The 24,833-nt window shown below is 45.9% G+C and overlaps 1 protein-coding gene across 2 annotated transcripts in view; it reads left to right on the forward strand.

The window, feature by feature from the left end:
• The window catches only part of LOC127578336 (protein arginine N-methyltransferase 8-like), a 77,815-nt gene that overhangs the window by 23,695 nt on the left and 29,287 nt on the right, over positions 1–24,833 (forward strand). For both annotated transcript variants that reach the window (XM_052030244.1, XM_052030243.1), the window contains exon 2: positions 15,859–16,155. In XM_052030244.1, coding sequence (XP_051886204.1) covers positions 15,859–16,155 — 297 coding nt within the window. The remainder of the gene's footprint in view (positions 1–15,858; positions 16,156–24,833) is intronic.

Raw genomic sequence — 24,833 nt, forward strand, 5'->3', positions numbered from 1 at the left:
GAGTTCATGGTTAGCATGTTCTTGTTAGAGTGAATGGCAAGGCTGGCAGGATTAGGCAACCTTGATTGATGAGGGATATTGAGGGCCTGGTCAGGAAAAAGAAGGAGGCATATGTCGTGTGTAGGCAGCTGGGATCAAGTGAGTCCCTTGCAGAGCATAAGGGATGTCGGAGTACACTTAAGAAGGAAACCTGGAGGGCAAAAAGGGGCCATGAGGTATGCCTGGCAGATAAGATAAAGGAGAATCTAAAATGATTCTAGAAGTATATTAAGAGTAAAAGGGAAGCTAGGGAGAGCGTAAATCCTCCTAAGTATCAAAGTAGTGAACTGTATGGAGCCAAGGGAAATGGGCAAGGTCTTAAATGAATTTGTATTTTCTGTGGAGAAGGACATAGACGTTAATGAGTTCAGGAGAGAGAACAGTGATATCCTGGAGCATATCAACATTATGAAAGAGGAGGTGTGGAGGTCCTGAAACACATAAAGGTGGATGTCCCCAGATCTTGACCAGGTGTATGATGCTTTGGGAAGCAAGGGAGGAGATTGCTGGGACCCTGGCAGAGATTTTTCTATCTTTGCTAGCTACAGGTGAAGTACTGGAGAATGGCTAATATTATGCCTTTAAGAAGGGGTGCAGGGATAAGTTAGGGAACTACATGCTGGTGAGCCTTACCTCAGTCGTGGGAAAGTTATTGGAAGGGATTCAGAGGGACAGGATTCATTTTCATTTGGAAAGGCAAGGAGTGATTAGGGATAATTAACATGGCTTTGTGAATGGGCAATCACATGATTGAGACAACCAGGATGATTAATGAGGGTAGGCTAGTGGAAGTTGTCTACACAGACTTTAGCAAGGTCTTTGACAAGGTCCCGCATGGTAGGTTGGTCTGCAAGGTTAGATCACATGGGATCCAGGGTGAGCTAGCCAGATGGATACAAAATTGTCTTGGTGGAAGGAGGCAGAGGGTAATGGAGTGTTTGTTTTAGGTTGGAGGACTGTGACCAGTGGTGTGCCACAGGGATCGGTGCTGGGTGTTTGTCATCTATGTTAACAATTTGGATGAGAATGTAGGGGCATGGTCAGTAATTTTTCAGGTAACACAAAACTTGGTGGTGTGGTGGACAGTGAAGAATATTGTCTAAGGTTACAACAGGATCTTGATCAAGTGGGAAAGTGGACAAAGGAATGGCAGATGGAATTTATAGACCAGTACAGCACAGTAACAGCCCCTTTGGCTCATGATGTTGTACCAAACCAATTAAACTAGTAATTAGGGAGGAAGCTGGAGGACAGAAGAATCACAGCTGAGCAGCAGAGAGAAAGGGGAGGGGGGCGAACTCACGAAGCTCCCATTGAAGATAGGAAATGAGAGGAAAGCTCCCAAGATGTCCAACTTCTTTTCTAACCGGGGCTTCCCCCGACTGTGATTGAGAGAGCTCGCACCCGTATCTCTGCCATTTCCTGTACCTCCGCTCTCACCCCCACCCCTCCCAGACCCAACAGGGATAGGGTCCCCCTTGTCCTCACATTTCATCCCTGCAGCTTACGTATCCAACACATCATTCTCCACCACTTCCACCATCTCCAACGGGACCCCATCACCAAGCATATCTTCCCCTCCCCACCCCTTTCTGCCTATCGTAGGGACCGCTCTTTCCACAGCTCCCTAGTTCACTCCTCCTTCCCACCCCCCCCCCCCCCACCCCACCCACCCATCCCGCTCCCACCCCAGGAACTTTCCACTGCTCCTGCCATTGGTGCAACACCTGCCCCTACATCACTGCCATCCAGAGACACAAACAATCCTTTCAGGTGAGACAGATTCACCTGCACCTCCCTTAATATCATCTACTGCGTTCGGTGCTCCAAGTGTGGCCTCCTCTACATTGGTGAGACCAAACACAGACTAGGTAACCATCTTGCAGAACACCTGCACTCTGTCCATAACCACGACCAGCATCTCCCCGTTGCCGATCACTTCAACTCCCCCTCCCACACTATCACTGATATGTCAGTGCTCGGCCTCCTCCACTGCCAGGAGAATTCCAAACGCAAACTGTAGGAACAGCACCTCATTTTCCGTCTTGGAACCTTGCAGCCTAACAGCATGAACATTGAATTCTCCCACTTTAGGTAATCCCCATCCCCCTTCCCCACAACTCCCCATGCCCCCCCCCCCTTCTTTCCTTTCCTAGCCTCTTTTTGTTTTCTTCTTACCTTTGACCTGTCCCTCGGTAGATCTGCTCTCCCCTCCTCCCCTGCACCTTCCTGTCACTATCTCTTACCTACATTTACCTATCACCACCTTGTGCCCACCCCACCTCCCCTCTTTTGTCCACCTATCACTGCTCTGCTTTTCCCTCCTATTATATTGGGCTTTCCCTTTTCCTATTTTCAGTCCTGAAGAAAGGTCCTGACCCGAAACGTTGACCGCCTGCTTTTCTCCACAGATGTTGCCTGACCTGCTGAGTTCCTTCAGCATCATAGTGTTTTTAAACTAGTAATTAAATGCTAATCCCTTCTGCCTACACAATGTCAATATTGGTATTGGTTTATTATTGTCACTTGTACCAAGGTACAGTGAAAAGCTTGTCTTACAAACCAATTGAACAGGTCAATTCATTACACAGTGCAGATACATTGGGTTAGTACAGAGTGCATTGATGTAATACAGGTAAAAACAATAACAGTACAGAGTAAAGTGTCACAGCTACAGAGAAAGTGCAGTGCAATAAGGTGCAAGGTCACAACAAGGTAGATCATGAGGTCATAGTCCATCTCATTGTATAAGGGAACCGTTCAATAGTCTTATCACAGTGGGGCAGAAGCTGTCCTTAAGTCTGGTGGTACATGCCCTCAGGCTCCTCTATCTTCTACCCAATGGAAGAGGAGAGAGGAGAGAATGTCCTGGGTGGGTGGGGTCTTTGATTATGCTGGCTGCTTCACCAAGGCAACGAGAGGTAAAGTCCAAGGAGGGGAGGCTGGTGTCCGTGATGCGCTGGGCTGTGTCCACAACTTTCTGCAGGTTCTTGTGGTCCTGGGCAGAGCAGTTGCCGTACCAAGCCATGATACATCTAGATAGGATGCTTTCTATGGTGCATCGGTAAAAATTGGTGAGAGTCAAAGGGGACAAACCAAATTTCTTTAGCCTCCTGAGGAAGTAAAGGTGCTGGTGAGCTTTCTTGGCCATGGCTTCTAGTGATTTGACCAGGACAGGCTGTTGGTGATGTTCACTCCCAGAAACTTGAAGCTCTCAACCCTCTTGACCTCAGCACCATTGATGTAGACAGGTGCATGTACACTGCCCCCTCTCCTGAAGTCAATGACCAGCTCTCTTGTTGACATTGAGGGCAAGGTTGTCATCATGACACCATTCCACTAAGCTCTCTCTTTCCTGTACTCCGACTCATCGCTGTTTGAGATACAGCCTACAACGGTGGTATCATCTGCAAACTGGTAGATGGAGTTAGAGCAGTATCTGGCCACGCAGTCATGAGTGTATAGGGAGTAGAGTAGAGGGCTGAGGACGCAGCCTTGTGGGACACCAGTGTTGAGAACAATCGTGCTGGAGGTATTGCTGCCTATCCTCACTGATTGCGGTCTATTTGTTAGAAAGTCAAGGATCCAGTTACAGAGGGAGGTGTTGAGTCCTAGGTCTCGGAGTTCAGTGACAAGCTTGCTTGGGATTATTGTATTGAAGGCAGAGCTGTAGTCAATAAACAATAGTCTAACGTAGGTGTCTTTACTGTCCAGATGGTTAGGCCACACTTAGAGTACTGTGTCCAGTTCTGGTTGCCTCATTATAGGAAGGATGTGGAGGCGTTGGAAAGGGTGCAGAGGAGATTTACCAGGATGCTGCCTGGATTAGAGAGTATGGATTATGAGGAGAGACTAAAGGAGCTAGGGCTTTACTCATTGGAGAGGAGGATGAGGAGAGACATGATAGAGGTATACAAGGTATTAAGAGGAATAGATAAGAGTGGACAGCCAGCGCCTCTTTCCCAGGGCACCAATACTCAATACAAGAGGGCATGGCTTTAAGGTAATGGATGGGAAGTTCAAGGGAGATGTCAGAGGGAGGTTTTTCACCCAGAGAGTGGTTGGTGCATGGAATGCGCTGCCTGGGGTGGTGGTGGAGGCTGATACGTTGGTCAAATTCAAGAGATTGTTAGATACGCATATGGAGGAATTTAAGATAGAGGGATATGCGGGAGAAAGGGGTTAGATAGTCTTAGGAGTGGTTTGAAGGTCGGCACAACATGGTGGGCTGAAGGGCCTGTATTGTGCTGTATTGTTCTACGGTTCTATGCTTCAGACCTGAGTGCAGGGCCTGGGAGATGGCATCCGCTATCTATCCTTCCATTCTCTGCATATCCATGTGTCTATCTAAGAGCCTCTTAAACACCTCAATCATATTTGCCACCCCTGGCAGTGCATTCCAGGCACCCACCACTCTCTGTGTTTTTAAAAAAAACTTGCCCTGCACACCTCCTTTGAATTTACCCCCTCTCACCTTAAATGCATACCCTTTAGTATTAGTCATTTCGGCCCTGGGAAAAACATACCAGCTGTATCTATGCTTCTCATAACCTTATGAACCTCTATGAGGTCTCCCCTCAGCCTCCACCCCTCCAGAGAAAACAACCCAACTTTGTCCAACCTCTCCTTGTATCACATGCCCTCTAATCCAGGCAGCATCCTGGTGAACCTCTTATTCACCCTTTTCAAAGCCTCCACATTCTTCCTGTAATGTGGCGACCAGAATTGAATGCAATACTCCAGATGCAGTCCAACTAGAGTTTTATAAATGTGCAACTTAACTTCCTGACTCTTGAACTCAATATCTCGATTAATAAATTCTGAGGGGAGAGGGTGAGCAGCCAGAAGTCTTGGTACATGTAGGTACCAATAACATAGGTAGAAAAAGAGGAGGTCCTGAAGGAGGAATACACGGCATTAGGGAGAAGGTTGAGAAGTAGGACCTCAAGGGTGGTAATATCAGGATTACTACCAGTGCCACGTGCCAATGGTAGAAAGAATAGACAGCTCTGGCAGATGAATGTGTGGCTGAGTGACTGGTGCAGAGGGCAGGGCTTCAGATTTTTGGATAATTGGGACCTTTTTTGGGGGAGGCATGACCTATTCGCTAAAGATGGGTTGCACCTAAACTCCAAAGGGTCCAATATCCTGGCAGGAATGTTTAATTTAGCTGTTGGGGAGGGTTTAAACTAATCTGGCAGGGGGATGGAAACCAGGATATTAGGATACAAGATGCTAGGGTAAGGGAGGAAGTTTATAGATACAAGTCGAAGACAGTGTGCAGTGAGGATGGCAAGAAGGACAGGCAGGTGAGAAGTCAGGATAATTTGGTGAATAATAGAAGTACAACAAATCAGGATGTTAGGATAGAGGATGAGCTATATAGAAACATGTCTAAGATAGTGTGTAGTGAAGATGGTAAGAAGGATAGACAGGTGAAAAGTCAGGATAATCTGCTGAACAATAGAAGTACAACAAAATGAATAGCAGATACTGGACTAAATGTACTATATTTAAATGCATGTAGCATTAGGAATAAAGTAGATGACCTAGTGGCACAACTACAGGTTAATAAATACGACATTGTGGCAATCACCGAGTCATGACTTTCTGATGGATGTGATTGGGAACTGAATGTCCAGGGGTACACAGTGTATAGGAAGGATAGGCGGATAGGCAGAGGGGGAGGTGTAGCCATGATGCTTAGGAGTGATATAAAATCAATAGAAAGGAAGGACATTGGGTCAGAAGAGGTGGAATCCTTATGGGTGGAGCTAAGAAATAGCAAGGGTAAAAGGACAATAGTAGCAGTTATATATAGGCCCCCAAATAGCAGTCAGGAAGTGGACGATAAGTTGCAGTTTGAGATAGAAAAAGCATGCCAGAGTGACAATGTTAAGATAATTATGGGGGATTTTAACATGAAGGTGGACTGGGAAATCCAGCAAGGCAGTAGAACGCAGGAGAGTGAGTTTGTGGAATGTCTACGGGATGGTTTTTTGGAGCAACTTGTTGAAGAGCCTACCAGGGGATCAGTTGTTTTGGTTTGGGTACTGTGTAATGAACCGGAGGTGATTAGGGAACTAAAGGTAAAGGAACCACTGGGAACTAGTGATCACAATATGATTGAGTTCAGTTTCAAGTTTGAGAAGGAGAAGCTGATAACTGGTGTATCGATATTTCAGTGGAACAAAGGAAATTACAGTGGCATGAGAGAGGAGTTGGCCCAAATTGATTGGAAGAGTAAGCTGGCTGGAGGGACGGCAGAGGAGAAATGGAAGGAATTTCTACAGGAAATAAGGAAAATGCAGGATAGATATATTCCAAGAAAAAAAAAAGGTTTTGAATGGAAAAAAGGCACAAATGTGGATAATGAGAGAGGTGAAGGCTAAAATAAAAGCAAAAGGGACGGCGTACAAAGAAGTGGGAAAACAGAAGACTGGGAAACTTTTAAAAACCTGCAGAGAGAAACTAAGAAGGTCATTTGGAAAGAAAAGATGAATTATGAAAGGAAGTTGGCAGATAACATTCGAAAGGATACTAAGAGTTTTTTTAAATATATAAGTAGTAAAAGACAGACACGGGTTGATATAGGACCAATTGATAACGGTGCAGGAGATATTATAATGGAGGATAAAGAGATGGCAGAGGAATTGAATGAGTATTTTGCATCGGTCTTCACTGTGGAGGACATCAACAATGTGCCGGTTAGTCAGGAGTCTCACGAAATGGAACTGAGTTCAGTTAAGATTACTAGAGAGAAGGTGCTAGAAAAACTAAACGGGCTAAAGACTGATAAGTGTCCCGGACTGGATGAGGTGCATCCCCGGGTTCTGAAGGAGGTGGCTTTAGAGATAGCAGAGGCATTGGTGATAATTTTCCAGGAATCGATAGATTCCGGCATGGTTCCGGAGGACTGGAGGGTCGCAAATGTAGTTCCACTGTATAAGAAAGGAGGGAGGCAGCATAAAGGAAATTACAGACCTATTAGTCTGACGTCAGTGGTGGGAAAGTTATTGGAATCTATCCTCAAGGATGGGGTTACGGAATACCTAGAGGTGCAAGGCAAGCTAGGTCCTAGCCAACATGGTTTTGTGAAGGGAAGATCCTGCCCGACCAACCTATTGGAGTTTTTTGAAGAAATCACTGGTAGGGTGGATAAGGGAGAGGCGGTAGATGTTGTGTATTTAGACTTTCAAAAGGCCTTCGACAAAGTGCCTCATAAGAGACTGATTAATAAGATGAGAGGTCATGGAATTACAGGTAGGATAACAGAATGGGTGGAGCATTGGCTGGTTGGCAGGAAGCAAAGGGTGGAAATAAAAGGATCTGTTCTGGTTGGCTACTGGTTACTAGGGGTGTTCCGCAGGGGTCGGTGTTGGGGCCGCTCCTTTTTACCTTCTACATTAATGATTTGGATAATGGAGTAAATGGTTTTGTGGCTAAGTTTGTGGATGACACCAAGATAGGTGGAGGAGTAGGGAGTATTAAGGAGACACGAAATTTGCAGAGAGACCTAGATAGTTTAGGAGAATGGGCAAGGAAATGGCAGATGAGATTCAATGTTGAGAAATGTGCAGTTGTACGCTTTGGAAACAGAAATAAACGGGCAGATTATTATCTAGAAGGAGAGAAAATTCAAAGTACAGAACTACAAAGGGACTTGGGGGTACTCGTGCAGGATACCTTAAAGGTTAACCACCAGGTCGGATCGGTGGTAAAAAAAGCGAATGCTATGTTGGCATTCATTTCGAGAGGTATAGTGTATGAAAGTAAGGAAGTGTTGATGAGGCTCTACAGGGCACTAGTGAGGCTTCATTTGGAATACTGTGCGCAGTTTTGGGCCCCATATCTTAGGAAAGATGTGCTGATGTTGGAGAGGGTTCATAGGAGATTTATGAGGATGATTCCTGGAATGAAAGGGCTTACGTATGATGAGTGTTTGTCGGCTCTTGGACTGTACTCACTGGAGTACAGAAGAATGAGAAGGGACCTCATAGAAACATTTAAAATGCTGAAAGGAATGGACAGAGTAGATGTGGCTAGGCTGTTTCCCTTGGTGGGTGAGTCCAGGACCAGAGAGCACAATCTTAGAATTAGAGGGTACAGTTTCAAAATAGATGAGGAGAAATTTCTTTAGCCAGAGGGTGGTTAAATTGTGGAATTCCTTGCCAGGTACAGCAGTGGAGGCCAGATTATTGGGGGCGTTCAAGGAAGAGATAGATAGATATCTAAATAGTTGGGGTATCAAGGGATATGGGGATAAGGCCTGAAATTGGGATTAGAATAGTTTTTTTTTCTTCTTCTTCCCCCCATTTCTCATTTCTCACTTTTTCCCTTTTCCTTGGAGCAGACTCGATGGGCCGAATGGCCTGCTTCTGCTCCCTTGTCTTGTGATCTTGTGATAAAGGCAAGTGTGAAGTGATGCATTTTGCAAAGTTAAACCAGGGCAGGACGTACACAGTAGATGACAGGGCCCTGGGAAAGTTGAACAGAGAGACCTAGGGTTACAAGTACATACTTCCTAAAAAAAAAGTTTCAGCGCAGCTAGACAGGTTAGTGAAGAAGTCGTATGGCATGTTTGCTTTCATCAGCCAAAGTACTAAGGATTGAGACGTCATGTTACAGTTGTACAGAGTGCTAGTGAGGCCACACTTGCAGTGTTGTGAACAGTTCTGGTTGCCACACTATGGGAAAGATATGATTAAGCTGGAGAGGGTGCAGAAGAGATTCACAAGGTTGTTGCCTGGACTGAGGGCTTGAGTTATAAGGAGAGATTGGATAGGCTGGAGCAGTTCTCCCTGGAGCGAAGGAGGTGAAAGGTGAGATGATAGTCACATCTTAAGTCACATGGATTTCATAGTGCGTTGGTAAGCTGGATGCAAAATTGGCTCTCTCATAAAAGGCAGAGAGTAGTGGTGAGGGAGTGTTTCTCTGACTGAATATCTGTAACCAGTGGTGTTCCTTAAGGATCAGTGCTGGGACCTCTTGTTTGTGATGTAATTAAATTAACTGGATGATATTGTGGGTAGTCTGATTAGTATGTTGGCAGTTGTCACAAAAATTGGTGGAGTGTTGGATAGTGGGGAAAGTTGTCAAAAGATGCAGCAGGATATAGACCAGTTGGAAAATTGGGTGAAGAAATGGAATTCAATCCGGACAAATGAGAGGTGATGCATTTTGGGAGAACAAATGGGAGAGGAAAGTACATAGTAAATGTCAGAACCCTTAAGAGCATTGATGTACTGAGAGATCTTGGGGTACAAGTCCATAGCTCCCTGAAGGTGGCAACACAAGTGGATAGAGTAGGAAAAGAGAGCATACGGCATACTTGCCTTCATTGGTCAGTGCATTGAGTATAAATGAAGGGAAGTCATGCTGCAGCTGTATAAAACTTTGATTAGGACACATTTGAAGTACTGCGTGCATTACAGGAAAAATGTGGAAGCTTTGGAGAGGGTGCAGAATAGGTTCACCAGGAGGCTGCCTGAATTAGAGAGTATTAGCTAGGAGAGGTTGGACAAACTTGGATTGCTTTGTCTGGAGCATCAGAGGCTGTGGGGAGACCTGACTGAGGTTTATAAAATTATGAGAGGTGTAGATAGAACATTAAAGCACAGTACAGGCCCTTCGGCCCACAATGTTGTGCTGACATTTTATCCTGCTCTAAGATCTATCTAACCCTTCCCCCCCCACCCCCCCCCACATAGCCACATGAATGAAAGAGAAATGGAGGGCTATCTGAGTCTCTTAAATGTCCCTAATGTATCTGCCTCCACCACCTCTGCCCGCAGTGTGTTCCATGCATCCACCACTCTGTGTTTTTAAAAAAAAAACTTGCCTCTGACATCCCCCCATACCTTCCTCCGAGCACTTCAAAATTATGTCCCCTCGTGTGAGCCATTTTCGCCCAATAGGGTATATATGTAGTTAGGGTCTTTTTCCTAGGATGGAAATGTCAGATACTGGAGGCATATGCTTAAGCTGAGAGCAGGCAAGTTTTTTTTATACAGAGACTGGTAGGTGGCTCAAACACACTGTGAGGGGAGGTGGTGGAAGCAGGTACAACAGCAACATTTAGGAGGCATTTAGACAGACAGATGAAACAGGCAGGGAATGGAGAGATACAGAATCATGTGTAGGCAGATTGGATTAGGTAGATTGGCATCATGGTTGGGGCAGACATTGTGGGCAGAAGGCCCTGTTCCTGTGCTGTACTGCTCTGTTCTATGATAGGATATATAAAAGTATAGGAGGCATAGACAGGGTAGATAGTCAGAGTCTGTTTCCCATGGTAGCAGTGTCTAAAACTAAAAGACATAGGTCTGAGGTGAGAAGGAAGAGGTTTAAAGGGGACCTGAGGTGTAAATTTTCAACACAGAGATTAGGCTTCTGGAATGAACTGTCATCAGAGGAGATGGAGGCAGGAACATTAACAATATTTAACAAACTTCCCCTTCCTGAAGTCCACAATCGATTCCTTGGTCTTGCTGTCGTTGAGTGCGAGGTTGTTTTTTGCGACACCACTCAACCAGCCGATTTATCTCACTCCTGTACGCCGTCTCATTACCATCTGAGACTCTGCCAATAACAGTGGTGTCAGTGGTGAATTTATAGATGGTGTTTGAGCTGTGCTTAGCCAAACAGTCATGAATGTAGGGAGAGTAGAGCAGTGGGCTAAGCAAACATCCTTGAGGTGCTCCTGTGTTGATTGTCAGTGAGGAGGAGATGTTATTACTGATCCACACTGACTGTAGTCTCCTGATAAAGAAGTCAAGGATCCAGTTGCAGAGGGAGGTACAGAGGCCCAGGTTTTGAAGCTTGTTGATTAGTACTAAGGGGATGATGGTGTTGAACGCTGAGCTGTAATCAATAAACAGTAGCCTGATGCATGTATTGCTGTTGTCTAGGTGCTCCAAGGCAGAGGGGAGAGCCAGTGAGATTGCATCTGCTGCAGACTTGTTGTGGTGGTAGGCAAATTGCAGCGGGTCCAGGTCCTTGCTCAGGCAACAGTTAATTCTAGCCATGACCAACCTCTCAAAGCACTTCATCACAGTAGATGTGAGTGCTACCGGGTGATAGTCGATGAAGCAGCTCATCCTGCTCTTCTTGGGCACCGGTATGATTGATGCCCTTTTGAAGCAGGTGGGAACTTCCGACTGCAGCAGTGAGAGGTTGAAGACGTCCTTGAACACTCCAGTCTGTTGGTTGGCACAGGTTTTCAGTACCTAGCCAGGTACACCGTCGGGGCCTGACGCCTTGCATAGATCCTCCCAATATCAATGGAGGTTGCTGGATTACAATTTATATCTGCTGGTTATTGTGTATTGTAGATTTGGAGTGATCATACTTGATGCAAAACTAAAATACTGGGGAGGGTAAGTACATAGTTAGCATTTTATATTCAGTCCCTTCCAACCTGACTTACTTCATGGAAGCTTTGTGTCACAATTTGCTTTGTGCTAAGACTTGTGAACATTGTTTATGGTTAATGCCATTGAAAAGAGCAATCTTGGAGCCTCAGTTGATCTGTCAGATTTAAAATAATTTTCTGTTGTCTCTATAGTTTTAAATATTGTTTATAACATTTCATGTGTTTTGACTGATCTTGTTGAAGTGACATTGACAAAAGATCTCTGGATTCAATCACTCTTTCACTAAAGTATTAATTTAAAGTGAAACTCAAATAAATTGAAATTAAATTTCATGTAGGTTTGATCCCCAATGCCGTTTGGCAAATTAGAGATGGTCCCTACCACTCTCTGTGCAGAAAGAGTTGCCACATAAATCTCCTTCAAACTTTTCCCCTCTCACCTTAAAGTATTTGACATTTTAGCCTTTGGGGAAAAAGACGGTCTACCTTATCTATGCCTCTCATAATTTTATAAACTTCTATCAGATCACTCCTCAGCCTCTGACACTCCAGAGAAAACAATCCTAGTTTGTCCAACCTCTCCTTATAGCTAATGCATTCCAATCCAGGCAATATCCTGATGAACCTCTTCTGCACCCTCTCTAAAGCCTCTACATCCTTCCTGTAATGCAGTGACCAGAACTGCACACAGTATTCCAAATGTGGCCTGACCAAAGTTTTATACAGCTGTAACATAACTTCCCGACTTTTATACTCAACACCCCAACTGCTGAAGGCAAATATGTCATATGCATTCTTTACCACCCTATCTGCTTAGGTTGCCACTCTCATGGAGCTATGGACTTGCACCCAAGATCCCTCTGTACATTAATGCTCCTAAGGGTCCTGCCATTTACTGTATATTTCCTCTTACATTTGCTCTCCCAAAGTGCCATACCTCACTTCTATCCAGATTAGATTCCACCTGCCATTTCTCCGCCCACATTTCCAACTAGTCTATATTCTGCTGAATCCTTTGACAACCTTCCTCACTATGCACAATTTTTGTTGTCTAGAAACTTCAGAGTTTCACTTCCCAAAATGCAACACTTCACACTTGTCTGAGTTACATTCTGTCTGCCATCCCTTGATCATCCCAGTTGATCTCAACCCTGTTGTAACCCTGGACAACCTTCACTGTCCAGTTTTGGTGACATCCACAAATTTACTAACCATGCCAACAACATTCTCATCCAGAGAAACAAAGGACTGCAGATGCTGGAATCTAGATGAAAAAACAACAAGATACTGGAGGAAATCAGCAGGCCAGGCAGCAACAGTGGAGAAAAGCAGACAGTCAACATTTTGGGTCAGGAGCCTTCTTCAGGACTGAAGATGGGAAAAGGGGAAGCCCAATATATAGGAGGGAAAAGTGGAGCAGTGATAGGTGGACAAAAGAGGGGAGGTGGGGTGGGCACAAGGTGGTGATAGGTAGATGCAGGTAAGAGATAGTGATAGGTTCAGGAGAGATCCACCAGGGGATGGGTCTATGGAGGCAGGTGGCATGGGGAGAAGGGAAGGGGAGAGAGGAGAAAAAAAGAGAGAGAGAGGCTAGGAAAGGGAAGAAAAGAAGAGGCGAGGTGGTGGGGGGACGGTTTATGTTCATCCCATTAGGCAGCAAGGTCCCAAGACGGAAAATGAGGTGCTGTTCAACCAGTTTGCACTTACACTTCTCCCGGCAGTGGAGGAGGCTGAGGACTGTCATATTAGTGATGGAGTGGGAGGGGGAGTTGAAGTGACTGGCAATGGGGAGATGCAGATCATGGTTATGGACGGAGCGTAGGTGTTCTACGAAATGATCACCTAATCCGCGCTTGATCTTGTCAATGTAGAGCAGACCACACTTGGAGCACAGAATACAGTAGATGATATTAGGGGAGGAGCAGGTAAGTCTCTGCCTCACCTGAAAGGACTGTTTTGATGGAGGTGGTGTAGGGGCAGGTGTTGCATCTATGGCGGGGCCAGTGGAAAGTTCCCAGGGTGGGGATGGGTGGGGGGGGGGAGGAGTGAACTAGGGAGTTGTGGAGAGAACGGTCCCTATGAAAGGCAGAAACTGGTGGGGTAGAGAAGATACGCTTGGTGGTGGGGTCCCATTGGAGATGGCAGAAGTGACCCCCCACCACCACAGCTACCAACCTGATAGTCCCGTAGCCTAGGACTGCCCGCTTCTATCTCCTCCCCAGAATCCACAAGGAGGACTGTCCCAGCAGACCTATTGTCTCCACATGGTCTTGCCCTATGGAGCTTGTATCCTCGTACCTGGACACTATCCTATCCCCCCGGTCCAATCCTTTCCCACCTACGCCCGTGACACATCACACACTCTCCAACTCTTCTACAGCTTTAAGTTCTCCGGCATGCACAACCTCATCTTCACCATGGATGTCCAGTCCCTACATACCCCCATTCCCCATCATGACGGCCTCACTGCCCTCCGCTTCTTTCTTGACCAGAGACAGAACCAGGCCCCTTCCACTAACACTTTCCTCTGCCTGGCTGAACTTGTCCTCACCCTTAACAACTTTACTTTCAATTCCTCTCACTTTCTACAGACCAAGGGCATAGCCATGGCCACTCACATGGGCCCCAGATATGCCTACCTCTTCATTGGCTATGTTGAACAGTCTATCTTCCAAGCCTACTGTGGCCCCATTTCTCAACTCTTTCTCCACTATATCAACGACTGCATTGGCACCACCTCTTGTACTCTTGTGGAACTTGACAGTTTCATAAATTTCACCACATATTTTCACCCTGCTCTTCAATTCACTTGGACTATCTCTGACACCTCTCTCTCCTTGATCTTTCCATCTCCATCTTAGGAGAATCCTTATCCACTGACATCTTCTACAAATCTACTGATGCCCACAGCTACCTCAATTACAGCTCCCACCCTGTCTCTTGCAAGGACATGATCCCTTTTCTCAATTTCTTCACCTCCATGGCATCTGGTCCCATGATGTGGCAATCCACTCCAGGACATCTGAGATGTCCAACTTCTTTTCTAACCAGGGCTTCTCCCTGACTGTGGTTGAGAGAACTCGCACCCATATCTTTGCCATTTCCTGCACCTCTGCTCTCACTTCCACTCCTCCCAGACCCAACAGGGATAGGGACCCCTTGTCCTCATGTTTCATTCCTCCAGCCCACGTATCCAACATATACAGTAATTCTCTGCCTCTTCTGCCATCTCCAGTGGGACCCCACCACCAAGCATATCTTCCCCTCCCCACCCCTTTCTGCCTTCCACAGGGACCGCTCTCTCCACGACTCCCTAGTTCACACCTCCCCCCACCACCCCGCGCACCCCCCCCCCCACCTATCCCGCTCCCAGCCCCCGGAACTTCCCACTCCCCTGCCATAGGTGCAGCACCTGCCCCTACACCACCTCTATCACCTCCATCCAGGGACCCAAACAGTCCTTTCAGGTGAGACAGAGATTCACCTGCACCTCCCTTAATATCATCTACTGCGTTCGGTGCTCCAGGTGTGGCCTCCTCTACATTGGTGAGACCAAACGCAGACTAGGTGACCATTTCGTAGAACACCTGTGCTCTGTCCGTAACTGCGATCTGCATCTCCCCGTTGCTGGTCACTTCAACTCCCCCTCCCACACTATCACTGGCATGTCAGTCCTCGGCCTCCTCCACTGCCAGGAGAATTCCAAGTGCAAACTGGAGGAGCAGCACCTCATTTTCCGTCTTGGAACCTTGCAGCCTAACGGCATGAACATTGAATTCTCCCACTTTCAGTAATCCCCACCCCCCTTCCCCACAACCCACCCCCCCACCATGCTTCTTCCCTTCTTCCCTTTCCCAGCCTACCTCTCCTTTTTCTGCCCCTTTTTTCTTTTCTCTCACCTTTGACCCATCCCTGGTGGATCTGCTCTCCCCTCCTCCCCCACACCTGCCTATCACTATTTCTTACCTGCACCTACCTATCACCTCCCTGTGCCCACCCTGCCTCCCCTCTTTTGTCCACCTATCACTGCTCTGATTATCCCTCCTATATATTGGGCTTTCCCTCTTCCTATCTTCAGGCCTGAAGAAGGGTCCTGACCGGAAACATTGACCGCCTGCTTTTCTCCACGGATGTTGCCTGACCTGCTGAGTTCCTCCAGCATCATCATGTTTTTCATCTAGATTCCAGCATCTGCAGTCCTTTTTGTTTCTCTGATAAATGCACAGAGCCTGGTGGGATCTAACCCAGGTTATTGAGATAGGCAAGGGGGAAGATCGCTGGGGCTTTTGCCATATAAATGTGAGTTGCTCTTTGTGAAGTCCAAATACAGGAGAAATTAGATATGATTAATGTGCTGCAGGTCTCAGTTGCTGCTGTTTGATGACTGATGATTCACTTTATCACTCCATTACGCTTAGTGGAAATTGGTTATTTTCTTAACACAGGTGTCCAGTGATTCTTCAGAGCCACTGGCAATCACGTTGCCAGATCAGTTGATGGGAACTACGCAGCAATCACAGTCACCAACTCAGGCAGCGACAGATATAATAGGCCAGCCTTCAGCAGAGAAAGTGGCTCAGACACCTGTGCGGAGAGCAGAGACAGTGGCACAGACAACGGTTCAGGATGTGGCTCAGAAAAGTTATCTGGGGAAAGGCCAAGAAGCAAAATTTTTCACTCCAGATGAAATGACTTCAAGAGATTACTACTTTGATTCTTATGCACATTTTGGCATCCATGAGGTAAAGATTCATCTTTTGTGTGGAAGTTCACCAACGGAGTGAAAGTTAACCTGTGACCTGGGGAAGCACTGACCTTTCTAAACCCAATTAGTCTGAGTTTTCAAACCCTTAAAGATTGCTTCCAAACTTTTCAGAAATTTGGCTGGGATGTGAAAAACAAATTTTGAAACATACAAGTAAAGCAAATTCCTGATACACAAAGTATGTAAGAAAAATACAGAACTTCAACAGATTATAAACTGAAATCTGCAAAAGATTTGCTGACACCATTAGCTGACCTAATATTCTCACCTTACAATCTTTTAAAAAATTATAAAGATTAATCATACAATTGAAAATATTAATCACAAGTTAATTGCTGTTTTAATTACACTTTTATACAATAATATCATACCAATATTTTTGAATGGTTGAATGAAAAACTTACCTTAATAACCACTAATATAATTAAAAATACCCATTCAAATCCCTCTGTGGGAATGAGGAGAGAGAGAGACTGAGGAGGAGAGAGAAAGAGTGATTGAAGGGGTGGGGGAGAGATAAGGAGAGAGAGAGTGGGGAGGGAGATAGAGAGACTGAGACTGAGGGGGAGAGAGACTGAGGGGGGAGAGGGCAGGATGAGAAGCTTGAATAAGCCCTGGTGCTGTGCTGGGACTTGCTTGCTATCCCTCCCTCCCTTCATGTTTCACCCTCTCACACTCTCCCCTGAGAGCTGGGAGGTGGGGATGGGGATGGTCTGGGGACTTCCAGCAGGTGTGGGGGAGGATTCAGAGATCTGACAGCAGAGGTGGACAGGGTAATGTGGGGCTGCTCTGCTCTGTGAGCCAGAGGCAGGATGAGCACAAGCTATCAGATTGTGTCCAATGCCTTTCAGAGGAGGAAGTCACTTTTGTCTGGTCTGGCCTGTACGTGACTCCAGATCCACCCCATATGTTGAGTGTTATGTCAAGCAAGCTGCTTGCTCAGATAGAACATGGTCACTATGTTGAAACAGAAAATGTTGACCTTAGACACCAAAGTAGGATAAGATAAGATGTCTTTATTAGTCACATGTACATCGAAACACACAGTGAAATGCATCTTTTGCGTAGAGTGTTCTGGGGGCAGCCCACAAGTGTCGCCATGCTTCTGGCACCAACATAGCATGTCCATAACTTCCTAACCTGTACGTCTTTGGAATGTGGGAGGAAACCGGAGCACCCGGAGGAAACCCATGCAGACCCGGGGGGAACATCTAAACTCCTTACAGACAGCGGCCTGAATTGAACCTGGGTCACTGGTTCAAAGTCACTGGTAACCATCCCTGACAAACATCTGGGGACTGGTGGATTGTTCCACAGATCAGTCACGCAAAAGTCGGACATAGTTGGACTCACAGAATCACAACTATTGGATAAAGTGCCCGACTCCTCCATCACAACCCCTGGACTTGCTACATCCACCAGAGATGGAAACACCATGTGTACAGGTAGGAGGGAGCTCTGGCATCAGTGAAAAACATGGGCAAGTCATCTCCCCCTAATTATGACCTACCAACCTCCCTCAGCTGATGAATCCACACTCCTCTATACTGAACAACACTTGGAACATTGGCATCATGATGGGCACAGACATTGTGGGCTGCAGGGCCTGTCTCTGTGCTGTACTGTTCTATGCTCTATGTTCCGGTTTGCTTTATCTTTGTTGTAATTATTAGTGTATCTTTTGTTCCAGTTATGAAGTGCATTAGGTGTTTTGATCTGATGTATCCTGTGTTCCTAGTACAAGTGCACATCATGGTGGTTTGGTGTCTCCTATGTCAGGGCTAACACGTATCTTGTGTTCTGGTGACGGTGTGTCCCTGAAGCTGGTGACAGTGTGTCCCCAGTTCTGGTGCAGATATACTGTGCACTTCTTGATATACTGTATATTCTAGATTCAGGTTATGGTGTATCCTGCATTCTAGCTACAGAGTTCTGACAAAGTTCTGAAACATTAACCTTTTTTCTCTTCTTTCGGATGTTACCTGACTGGAGGAGAGTCATGGAGCAATACAGTACAGATACAGGCCCTTCAGCCCAACCAGTCCATGCCAGCCATGGTAGCCACCCAGCTATTGGAATTGGTTTATTATTGTCACTTGTACTGAGGTACAGTGAAAAACTTGTGTTGCATACTGATCGTACAGGTCAATTCATTACACAGTGCATTGAGGTAGTACAGGGTAAAAACAGTGACAGAATACAGAGTAAACATAGAACAGTACGGCACAGAACAGCCCTTCGGACCACAATGTTGTGCCGACATAGCTATTCCCTCCTACCTACAGAATCCCCATATCCTATTTTCCTCTCATTCATGTGCCCATCCAAGCCCCTGTTAAAAGCCCCCAATGAATTTGCCTGTACCACCCGATCAGGCAACGTATTCCAGGCATCAACCACTCGGTAAAATATGTACCCCTCACATCTGTTCTGAACCAACCCCCTCTCACCTTAAATGCACACACTCTGGTATTGGATCGCTCAATAATGGGGAAAAAGATATTGCCCCTCATAATTTTTTGCACTTCCAACAAATCACCCTTCAGCCTCTGCCACTCCAGAGAAAAGAGCCCGAGCTTGTCCAGCCTCTCCTGATAGTACATGCCCTCTAATCCACACAGCATCCAAGTAAACCTCCTCTGCACCCTCTCTAAAGCCTTGACATCCTTCTTATAGTGAGGTGACCAGAAATGCAGACAATACTCTAAATGCGGCCTAACCAGACTTCTATGGAGATGCATCATAACTTCTTGACTCCTATACACAATACTTCGATTAATAATGCAAGCATTCCATAAGCCTTCTTAACCACCAGTCTACCTGTGTAGCTACTTTCGATGAGTCATGGACTTGCACCCCAAGGTTTCTGTGCTCTTCAACACTGTTAAGGATCTTGCCCTTCAGACTGTACTGCCTCTTGACATTAGTCCTGCCAAGGAGCAACACCTCACAGTTATTCAAGTTAAACTCCATCTGCCATTTCTCTGCCCACATCTGCAACTGATCTATATCACGCTGTATCCGTCGCCAGTCTGCTGCACTATTCACGACTCCACTAATCTTGGTATCATCTACAAACTTACTGATCCATCCATCAACATACTCATCCAGGTCATTTATGTACATCGCAAACAGCAGAGGTCCCAGTACAGATCCCTGTGGAACACCACTGCTCACAGGCCTCCAGCCAACCACCAACCTCTGTCTTCTACAGGCAAGCTAGTTCTCCACTGACCCCATGCATCTCAACTTTCTTGATTAACCAATGATGTGGGACCTTGTCAAATGCCTTACTGAAGTCCATATAGATGACATCCACAGCTCTACCTTCATCAATCTCTCTCGTCACCCTGTCAAAAAACTCAAACAGGTTAGTAAGACATGATTTGCCCTGCACAAAGCCATGCTGGCTTTCCCTAATCAAGCCATTGGATTCCAGATGCTCGTATATTTAAGAATTTTCTCCATCAATTTGTCTGCAACTGATGTGAGACTCACCAGTCTATAGTTCCCCAGATTTTCCCTTGTTCCTTTCTTAAATAGAAGAATAACATTAGCCACTTGTCAGTCATCCGGGACCTCACCTATGGTCAAAGATACTGGTCAAGGCCCCAGCAATTTCCTCTCTCACCTCCCTCAGTAACCTGTGGTATATCCCATCAGGCCCTGGGGACTTATCCACCGTAATACTGTTTAGGAGACCTAACACTACCTCCTCCTTGACCTCTAAATGCCCTAACATGTTTCTGCCCTCAGTTCCAATTTCTGCATCCTGCATGTCCCTTTCCTGGGTAAATACTGAAGAGAAATACTCATTCAGAACCTCACCCACATCTTCTGCATCCAAACATAGATTCCCTTCTTGATCCTTAAGTGGTCCTACCCTTTCCCTCATTATCCTCTCATTCCTGACATAGGTATAGAATGCCTTTTGGATTATCCTTAGTCCTACTTGCTAAGGACTTTTCATGGCCCCTCCTGGCTTTCCTAATTCCTTTCTTGAATTCATTTCTAGCTTCTTTATAGTTCTCACATACTCTGTCTGATCCTAACTTCCAAAGCTCTACATACTTGTCATTTTTCTTCTTGACTAAGTTCATCACTTCTCTGGACATCCAAGGTTCTCTTATTTTCCCATTCATGAGCTTCCTTCTAATCGGGACATACCTATCCTGTACCCCATGTATTTGATCCTTAAACACTTGCCACATGCTCGACGTGGACTTGCCAGCAAAAAGGTTTTCCCAGTTTACTCTACCTAGTTCCTGCCTTATGCCTTCGTAATTAGCCCTGCTCCAATTTAAACCCCTCCTGCTAGCCCCATACCTATCCTTATCTATAGCTATCCTGAAAGTTAATGAGCTGTGGTCTCTGTTCCCCAATTGCTCACCCACTGACAGGTGAGTCACCTGGCCTGGCTCATTACCCTACACCAGGTCCAGAATAGCCACCCCCCTTGTTGGACTGTCAACATATTGATTTAGGAACCCCCTCCTGGATACACCTAACAAATTCTGCCCCATCTAACCCCCTTGCACTAAAAAGGTCCCAGTTTATATCAGGGAAGTTGAAGTCTCCCATGGCCACAACCCTGTAATTTTTACACATTTCCCTAATCTTTAAAGTGTCACAGCTACAGGGAAGTGCATTGCAGGTAGACAATAAGGTGCGAGCTCAAGAGTCCCTCTCATCGTATAAGGGAACTGTTCAATGGTCTTATCACTATGGGATAGAAGCTGTCCTTGAGCATGGTGGTATGTGCCCTCAGTATCTTCTGCCTGATGGGAGAGGGGAGAAGAGAGAAGGACCTGGGTGGGTGGGGTCTTTGATTATGCTGGCTACTTCACCAAGGCAGCAACAGGTATAGTCCATGGAGGGGAGGCTGCTTTCCATGATGTGCTGAGCTGTGTTCACAACTCTCTGCAGTTTCTTGTAGTCCCGGGCAAAGCAGTTGCCATACCAAGCTGTGATGCATCCAAATAGGATGCTTTCTATGGTGCATCAATAAAAGTTGGTGAGTGTCAAAGGGGACATGCCAAATTTCTTTACCCTCTTGAGGAAGTAGAGGTGCTGGTGAGCTTTCTTGGCCGTGGTGTCTACATGGTTGGACCAGGACCAGTTTTTGGTGACGTTCACTCTAGGGAACTTAAAGCTCTCAACCCTCTCGACCTCAGCACCATTGATGTAGACAGGTGCATGTACACTGCCCCCTTTCCTGAAGTCAATGACCAGCTCTTTTGTTTTGCTGACATTGAGGGAAAGGTCGTCATGACACCATGTCACTAAACTCTGTATCTTCTTCCTGTACTCTGACTAATCGTGGTGTACTCTGGCTACAGTGGTATCATCTGCAACATTGTAGATGGAGTTAGAGCAGACTCTGGCCATGCAGTCATAAGTACATAGAGAGTATAGTAGAGGGCTGAGGACAAGCCTTGTGGGGCACCAATGTTGAGAATAATCGTGCTGGAGGTGTTGCTGCCTATCCTCACTGATTGTGGTCTGTTGGTCAGAAAGTCAAGGATCCAGTTGCAGAGGGAGTTGCAGTGTTGAGTCCCAGGTGTTGAGTTTGGCGATGAGTTTGCTTGGAATTAAAGTATTGAAGGCAGAGCTTTAGTTAATAAACACTAGTCTAACATAGGTGTCTTTACTGTCCAGATGCTCCAGAGATAAATGTAGGGCCAGGGAGATGGCATCCACTGTAGATGGTAGAGTTGAATTGCAGTAGGTCAAGGTTGTCTGGGAGGCTGGAGAACGAGAGGCTAGTCCCAATTTCCTCCATTTGGCCCATATCGCTCCAAGACCCACCCCTCCATGTACCTATCCAAGTGCTTCTTAAATAATACTATTGTACCTGCCTCAACCACTTCCTCTGGCAGCTCATTCCATGTACTCACCACCCTCTGCGTGAAAAAGTTGCCCTCAGCTCCCTTTTAAATCTTTCCCCTCTCACCTTAAATCTATGCCCCTAGTTATGGACTCTCCTACCCTGGAGAAAAGATTGTTACCATCCTTTATCTATGCCTCTCATAATTCTATAAACTTCTACAACGTCACCCCTCATTCTCCTGTGCTTCAAGGAATAAAGACCTAGCCTGGCCAACCTCTCCCTATGACTCAGGCCCTAGGATGACCAAACTGTCCACAGTGTTCCAAGTGCGGCCTCACCAACGATTTGTACAACTATAACTTAATGTCCCAGCTCCAATACTGAATGCCCTGACTGATGAAAGCCAGTGTGCTAAACGCCTTTTTCACCACCCTGTCTACCTGTGACACCACTTTCAATGAACTATGCACTTGTACGCCTAGATCCCTCTGTTTCATTACACTCCTTAGTGCCCTATCATTCATAATATTGGTATTGGTTTATTATTGTCACTTGTACCAAGGTACAGTGAAAAACTTGTCTTGCATCCTGTTCATACAGATCAATTCATTACACAGTGCATTGAGGTAGTACAGGGTAAAATGATAGCAGAATGCAGAGTAAAGTGTCACAGCTACAGGGAAGTGCAGTGCAGGTAGACAAAGAGGTGCAAGGTCATAACGAGGTAGACTGTGAGGTCAAGAGTCCAGTCCTACGCTGGTTTGACTTTCCAAAATGCATCACCTCACACTTATCTGCATTGAAATCAATTTGCTGCTCCTTGGCTCACTTCCCTAACTGATCAAGATCCCCCTGTAATCTACGATAACCTTCTTCACTATTAATAACACATTGTATTTTGTGTCATCCGCAGACGTACTGATCAAACCTTGTGCATTCGCATCCAAATTTATATAAATAACGAACAGCAAGGGTCCCAACACCGCCCCCTGCGGCACACCACTAGTCACCGGTCTCCATTCAACCACCACCCTCTGCTTCCTACCTCCGAACCAATTTCAAATCCACCTAACTAGCTCTCCCTGTGGGACCTAACCTTCCAGACAGTCTACCACATGGGACTTTGTCAAAAGCCCTGCTAAAGTCCAAACAGACAACATTCACTGGCCCACGCTCAGCAGTATTTCAACATTTTCTATTTCTTCCATTTTAGGTTTCCAGCATCTGCAGTTTATTTGATTTTCACAGTGTATCCTGTGCTTCTTGCAATGTTGCCATACATGCTCCAGTTGCACAGTACATGCTTCTCTGGTTTGGTTTTTTCATGTTCTGCCTACAGGGTATCCCATGTTCTAGCTTAGTGGATTCTGTGCTCTGGTAATGACACACCTTGTTCCAGTCCTGGTGAATCGTGTGGTCTGTTTACAGTGTTTCCTCTGTCGCGGTTATGTTGTATGCCACGTTCTTGTTATGATGTGTCCTGTAATCCAATTACAATGTATCCCACATTCTGATGTATCATATTTTCTGGTTTCGGTGTATCCTACGCTGCAGTTACATTGTAGGTTCCAGGTATCCCATCTTCTGTCTATGTGCCATTTATGGTCTATCTTGTGTTCTGGTTTCAGTGTACAGTACAGTTTGTACTCCTTTGGTTACAATCTCTCTGTGTTCCGTGTAGAGTGTATCCTGTGTTCCAGTGCTGTATTCCAAGTCCCAGTTACAGCATATCTCAGGGTCTGATGACAGTCTCTCCACTGGTTGTGTCAAGTGTTATGGCAGGTAGAGAGCACGCCAGCTGCTGCCACATGATCCAACCATTAATACGAAGCATTCACTGAACATACAAATCATCTAGAACCATGGACACACCATCACCGGGGACACGCCATCACAGGCACTGGGAACACACCATCACAGTTGGATAGATCTTTCTCAGTTGGGTGTAATGGGCTTCTGAGTTGTACATTTTCTGTGATTCCATGATGTCTATAAAACCTGGCAATCACTCACTCGCCAAATAAACACAAGTCTCTCACCCAGTAACTTGCACAAATAAACATCCACCCTCCCTATTAACATAGAACAGGACAGCACAGTATGGGTCCTTCAGCCCATGATGATGTGCCGAGCTATATAAACCTTATCCACGTCTATCCCCCTCTCTACTTCATCTCCCATAACCATCTATTTTTCTTTCATCCATGTGCCTACCTAACAGTCTCTTAAATGACCCTATTGTATCAGCCACTAACAAACCCCGACCCCCTCCCGCCCCCCAGCAGTGCATTCCAGGCACCCACCTCTGTAGGGAAAAAAAAACCTACCTCTGACACCTCCCCTTAACTTTCCTCCATGTACCTTAAACAGGTAATCTCTAGTATTGGCCATTACCACTCTGGGGAAAAGATGCTAGCTTGCCACTCTGTCTATGCATAATCAGAGGTATGCATAATCTTGTATACCTCAATCGTCTCCTCTTACCCTCTGTCTCTCCAAGGAGAAAAGCCCTAACTTGCTCAGCCCCTCCTCATAAGACATGTTTCCTAATCCAGGCAGTATTCTTGTAAATCTCCTCCGCACCCTCTCCAAAGCTTCCACATCCTTCCTAGAATGTGGCAACCAAAACTGAACACTATATTCCGGATGTGGTCTAGACAGGGTCTTGTAGAGCTGCAACATTACCTCTGTTTTTGAACTCAATCCCCTGGCCAATGAAGGCCAGCACACCACACATCATTTTAACCACCCTACAACTTGCTCGGCAACTTTGAGGGATCTATGTACTAGAGCCCCAAGATCTCTCTGTTCCTCCACACTGCTAA

The sequence above is a fragment of the Pristis pectinata genome, chromosome 15, assembly GCF_009764475.1.
Source record: "Pristis pectinata isolate sPriPec2 chromosome 15, sPriPec2.1.pri, whole genome shotgun sequence".
In the NCBI taxonomy this organism is placed as follows: Eukaryota; Metazoa; Chordata; class Chondrichthyes; order Rhinopristiformes; family Pristidae; genus Pristis; species Pristis pectinata.